Source organism: Oncorhynchus gorbuscha, linkage group LG23 (genome assembly GCF_021184085.1).
Source record: "Oncorhynchus gorbuscha isolate QuinsamMale2020 ecotype Even-year linkage group LG23, OgorEven_v1.0, whole genome shotgun sequence".
Taxonomy (NCBI): Eukaryota; Metazoa; Chordata; class Actinopteri; order Salmoniformes; family Salmonidae; genus Oncorhynchus; species Oncorhynchus gorbuscha.
In genome coordinates, this window is record NC_060195.1 from 69429775 (window position 1) to 69436371 (window position 6597).

Genomic DNA, 6597 nt, shown 5'->3' on the forward strand with positions numbered 1-6597 from the left:
GTAACATGCTGGTGACCTTATATTCTAGTTACTGTAACATTCCGGTGACCTTCTATTCTAGTTACTGTAACATGCTGGTGACCTTCTTTCTAGTTACTGTAACATGCTGGTGACCTTCTTTCTAGTTACTGTAATATGCTGGTGACCTTCTTTCTAGTTACTGTAACATGCTGGTGACATTCTATTCTAGCTACTGTAACATGCCAGTGACCTTCTATTCTAGTTATTGTAACATGCCGGTGAACTTACATTTACATTTACATTTAAGTCATTTAGCAGACGCTCTTATCTATTCTAGTTACTGTAATATGCTGGTGACCTTCTTTCTAGTTACTGTAACATGCTGGTGATATTCTATTCTAGTTACTGTAACATTCCGGTGACCTTCTATTCTAGTTACTGTAACATTCCGGTGACATTCTATTCTATTTACTGTAACATGCTGGTGACATTCTTTTCTAGTTACTGCAATGGTATGTGACATCACAAAGAAACTCATCCCCTCCTGTTTTTCTCCCTAAACCAGCTCTGCGACTCTAGCCCCGCCCTTCTACCTGTCTTCCTTTTATTCCGACAACACCATTGGTCCATCTCATATGAGATCACCACTCTCTGTCTAACACCCTGGACAGACTCATACCTCTGTCTTATACCTCATATCTCTGTGTGTCTCTGCTCTGTAGCTACATATCTCTGTGTGTCTCTGCTCTGTAGCTACATATCTCTCTGTGTGTCTGCTCTGTAGCTACATATCTCTCTGTGTGTCTTTGCTCTGTAGCTACATATCTCTGTGTGTCTCTGCTCTGTAGCTACATATCTCTCTGTGTGTCTCTGCTCTGTAGCTACATATCTCTCTGTGTGTACAGCATTCTTTCTGATTCTACCCATTTCTGTTTTCATCCATCTCTACCTCAACTTTTTCCTCTGTTGCCTTTCTCTATTCTCTCTGTCACTCTCTCTCTTCCGCTCTCTCTCTTTGTAATAGTCTACATTCACCTCTGCTACCTGTGGTCTCACTATGAGTGGTAATCTGTGGACGGAGGAGCAGTTCAACTGTCCTGTGTGCCTGGACCTCCCCAATGAGCCAGTCACCATCCCGTGTGGCCACAGCTACTGCATGGGCTGCATCAAGGACTACTGGAGCAAGGACAACCCTCGCTCCCCTGGAGTCTACAGCTGCCCCCAGTGCCGCCAGACATTCTGTCCCAAGCCCTCCTTGTCCAGGAACACCATGCTGGCAGAGGCCGTGGAGCAGCTCCGCAAGGGGGCCCTCACCACCTCCGCCAGGGAGTCCATCCGGAGCGCCCACCGTGCCAACACCAAGGGTAGAGCCAAGGGAGGTTCCCGTGGTGGTGGTGTCAGCAGGCTGCCAGCCATGGCCGTGCCCTGTGACATGTGCCACGGCGCTGGAGACCAGCAGGCTGCAGTGAAGTCTTGCCTGGTGTGTATGGCGTCCTACTGCGAGGCCCACCTGAAACCGCATCAGACGAAAGCGGAGTTGAAAAAGCACGAGCTGATTGCGCCCACGGGCAAGCTGGCGCAGAAGATCTGTACCGAGCACAAGTACCTGCAGGAGTTCTACTGTCGTCAGTGCCAGACGTTTGTGTGCTGGCTGTGCACCAGTAACCAGCACAAGGACCATGAGACCACCTCCACCAAGGCAGAGCGCACGGAGAGACAGGTAAGCCCTCAGACATACAGGGCATTCAGAAAGTATTCAGACCCCTTGACCTCTTCCACATTTTGTTACGTTACAGCCTTATTCTAAAATCAATCATTTTTTATATATATTCTCAAACAATATACAAACAATACCCCATAATGACAAAGCGAAAACAGATTTTTAGGATTTTGATCAAACGTATTCAAATATAAAACTGAAATATCACATTTGCATAAATTTTTCAGACCCTTTACTCAGTACTTTGTTGAAGCACATTTGGCAGCGATTACAGCCCTGAGTCTTCTTGGTTATGACGCTACAAGCTGTCACACCTGCATTTCAGGAGTTTCTACTATTCTTCTCCACAGATCATCTCAAGCTCTGTCAGGTTGGATGGGGAGTTTCTACTATTCTTCTCCACAGATCATCTCAAGCTCTGTCAGGTTGGATGGGGAGTTTCTACTATTCTTCTCTACAGATCCTCTCAAGCTCTGTCAGGTTGGATGGGGAGTTTCTACTATTCTTCTCCACAGATCATCTCAAGCTCTGTCAGGTTGGATGGGGAGTTTCTACTATTCTTCTCCACAGATCATCTCAAGCTCTGTCAGGTTGGATGGGGAGTTTCTACTATTCAGATCATCTCAAGCTCTGTCAGGTTGGATGGGGTGTTTCTATTCTTCTCACAGATCATCTCAAGCTCTGTCAGGTTGGATGGGGAGTTTCTACTATTCTTCTCCACAGATCATCTCAAGCTCTGTCAGCTTGGATGGGGAGTTTCTACTATTCTTCTCTACAGATCCTGTCAAACTCTGTCAGGTTGGATGGGGAGCATTGCTGCACAGCTATTTTGAGGTCTCTCCAGAGATGTTCGATCGGGTTCAAGTCCGGGCTCTGGCTGGGTCACTCAAGGAAATTCATAGACTTGTCCCGAAGCCACTCCTGCGTTTTCTTGGCTGTGTGCTTAGGGTTCCCCAGATCTGTGCCTAGACACAATCCTGTCTCGGAGCTCTACGGCCAATTCATTCGACCTAATGACTTGATTTTTGCTCTGACATGCACTGTCAACTGTGCCTTTCCAAATCATGTCCAATCAATTGAATTTACCACAGTTTGACACCAATCAAGTTGTAGAAACATCTCAAAGATGATCAATGGAAACAGGATGCACTTGAGCTTAATTTTGAGTCTCATAGCAAAGGGTCTGAATACTTATGCAAATAAGGTATTTCAGTTTTTTTTTGTAATACATTTAGCAAAAATGTCTAAAAACCTGTTTTCGCTTCGTCATTGTGCAGTATTGTGTGTAGATTGGTGAATAATTTGTATTTATTTAATCCATTTTAGAATAAGGCTGTAACGTAACAAAATGTGGAAAAACTCAAGTGGTCTGAAATACTTCCCGAATGCGCTGTACATGGACACCACCACACCCACCCACTAATGTGATCAACTGCCTGGCACAAGACTGTGTTATCCCGCTGGACCAAAGGCTAGTCATTCGCTCTGGGAGCTAACACAAGTCTTCAGGTCTCAGGCAAGGTTATTCATGACCTTTACAACAAAACAACACCCAATCAGTTCCTGTTTGGCTCTGTATGCAAAGCCAAGGTTTGATTTCCGCTGGGGCCACACATACAGTACGCACACATGACAGTAAGTCATTTTGGATGAAAGCGTTTACTAAATGGTTATTATTATTATAATATTAATCAAACACACCACCATGTACAGACTCACTCCACAAAAACCTGTAAATACAGTCTGATCAAAACATTCATACAGGTTGCTGGTCTGTGTCCCATCACAGCTGATCTGGACACACCTAGAAACTGCCTCTCATTCAGCCTACGCTGTGTGTGTGTGTGTGTGTGTGTGTGTGTGTGTGTGTGTGTGTGTGTGTGTGTGTGTGTGTGTGTGTGTGTGTGTGTGTGTGTGTGTGTGTGTGTGTGTGTGTGTGTGTGTGTGTGTGTGTGTGTGTGTGTGTGTGTGTGTAGAGTAAGGTGGTGTCATATCGTAAGTGATTATGTAGTTGTCTTTGTGGGCCAGTGAACATTCCAGACTGCATTCCAGTCCCTTCAGGAGTGAGTTGATGTGACTGTGTTTTGCAGAAAGAGCTGGCTGAGATACAGACAGAGAATCATCAGAGACTGAAAGAAAGAGAAGGAGAGCTGAAAGACATGAAGAAGATGCTGGAGGCAACAAAGGTAAGGGCTTAGGACACACTACACTACATCCCACTACACCCCACCACATTACACTACATTACACCAAACCCCACTACACCCCACTACACTATACCACCCCACTACACTACATCCCACTACACCCCACCACATTACACTATATCACACTACACCCCACTACACTATACCCCACTACACTATACCACACTACACTATACCCCACCCCACTACACTATACCCCACTACACCCCACTACACTATACCCACATACACTACACCCCACTACACTATATCACACTACACCCCACTACACTATACCCCACTACACTATACCACACTACACCCCACTACACTATACCACACTACACATCACTACAATATACCCCACTACACTACATCCACTACACCACATCCCACTACACTATACCACATCCCACTACACTACCCCACTACACCCCACTACACTATACCCCACTACACTATACCCCACTACACTACATCCCACTACACACATCCCACTACACTATACCACACTACACCCCACTACACTATACCCCACTACACTATACCCCACTACACTATACCCCACTACACTACATCTACACTACACCACATCCCACTACACTATACCACACCCCACTACACTATACCCCACTACACTACACTATACCACACTACACCCCACTACACTATACCACACTACACCACATCCCACTACACTATACCACACCCCACTACACTATACCCCACTACACTACACTATACCACACTACACCCCACTACACTATACCACACTACACCCCACTACACTATACCCAACTATACCACACTACACTATACCCCACTACACTATACCACACTACACTATACCCCACTACACTACATCTACACTACACCACATCCCACTACACTATACCACACCCCACTACACTATACCCCACTACACTATACCACACTACACCCCACTACACTATACCTCACTACACTATACCCCACTACACTATACCCCACAACACTACATCTACACTACACTACATCCCACTACACTATACCACACCCCACTACACTATACCCCACTACACCCCACAACACACTACACCCCACTACACTATACCCCACTATACCACACTACACTATACCCCACTACACTATACCACACTACACTATACCACACTACACTATACCACACTACACCCCACTATACCACACTACACTATACCCCACTACACTATACCACACTACACTATACCACACTACACTGTACCCCACTACACTATACCCCACTACACTATACCCCACTATACCACACTACACTATACCCCACTACACTATACCACACTACACTATACCCCACTACACTATACCACACTACACTACACCACATCCCACTACACTATACCCCACTATACCACACTACACTATACCCCACTACACTATACCACACTACACCCCACTACACTATACCACACTACACCCCACTATACCACATTACATCACACTCCATTACACTACACCAGTGTATGTGTGTGTGTGTGTGTGTGTGTGTGTGTGTGTGTGTGTGTGTGTGTGTGTGTGTGTGTGTGTGTGTGTGTGTGTGTGTGTTGTGTTCCTCAGTGAGTACCTTTCTATCCACCTCCATACAGCACCAGTGTGCGTATGTCTTCATACCTGTGTTTGTGTCCCCAGCGCTCAGCAGACAGGGTACATGATGACACAGAGACGGTGCTGTCGGAGCTCCAGCGCTCAGTGGAGAGGCTCCAGGAGCTGGTGGAGGGTGTGATGAACCAGGCTGGGCAGGAGAAAGTAAGCGAGGCCCAGGACGTGGTGGACAAGCTGGAGGCCGAGATCTCGGAGCTGAAGAGGAGAGACAAGGACATGAAGGAGGTGTTCCGCTGTGAGGACAACATCCACTTCCTGGAGGTAGGACGCTTGTCTCTCTGGTACCTTTTATATATTTTTGATCCACTTTAGCTGCATGCAGCTGGTTGATGGCCATATTGGACATGTCTGCCAGGTGTGAAAGACCTGGGATGGGACATCTGGGACCACATCTGGGATGGGACAATAGTTAAGGAAAGCAGCATTGTCCTAGTCATGTTTGAAATGTGCAGCTTCTATCACAAAAGACATTATTTCTTAAATGACGTGTCTTCTCTTTCTGTCGTTGCCTTTCTTTCTGTCTTCATTTCTCCATCTCTGCCCTCTTCCATCCCATCCTCTTCTCCTCATTCTCCTTCTCCACCTCCTCCTTCTCCTGTGCGCCGCCCTCCAGACCTGTGAGTCTCTGTGCAGCCCGTTTGAGTGTAATGATCTGTGGTGTGTGGTGGCCAATCCAGAGGCTACGTTTGAGCCTGTACGTGAAGCCATCCTGAACCTACGGGAGAGAGTGGAGGACATGTGCAACGTGGAACTGGGCAAGATCACCAAGACAGGTGTGTCAGAGTGGAGGACATGCATACTACACACACACACACACACACACACACACACACACACACACACACACACACACACACACACACACACACACACACACACACACACACACACACACACACACACACACACACACACACACACACACACACAAAGGGCACTACTAGCAGTGATCTCCATCACCATTACCTTGTTCACTATAAATATTGTCATAAAGACAGAGTATTTTTTCCGCACTATGTTTTAGACTGATATCAGTGGATCAATACAATGTCAATGAGTTAATAAACTGTCATTTCTCATCCTTCTCTTCAG

The 6597-nt window shown here is 46.3% G+C and overlaps 1 protein-coding gene across 1 annotated transcript in view; it reads left to right on the forward strand.

Moving 5' to 3' along the window:
* The first annotated feature begins 716 nt into the window (after positions 1-716).
* Positions 717-6597, forward strand: part of LOC124010739 — a 19334-nt gene continuing 13453 nt past the window's right edge. The window contains exons 1-4 of the mRNA XM_046323381.1: positions 717-1681; positions 3772-3867; positions 5533-5766; positions 6119-6278. Of these exons, the coding sequence (XP_046179337.1) occupies positions 1019-1681; positions 3772-3867; positions 5533-5766; positions 6119-6278 (1153 nt within the window). The 5' untranslated portion in view covers positions 717-1018. The remainder of the gene's footprint in view (positions 1682-3771; positions 3868-5532; positions 5767-6118; positions 6279-6597) is intronic.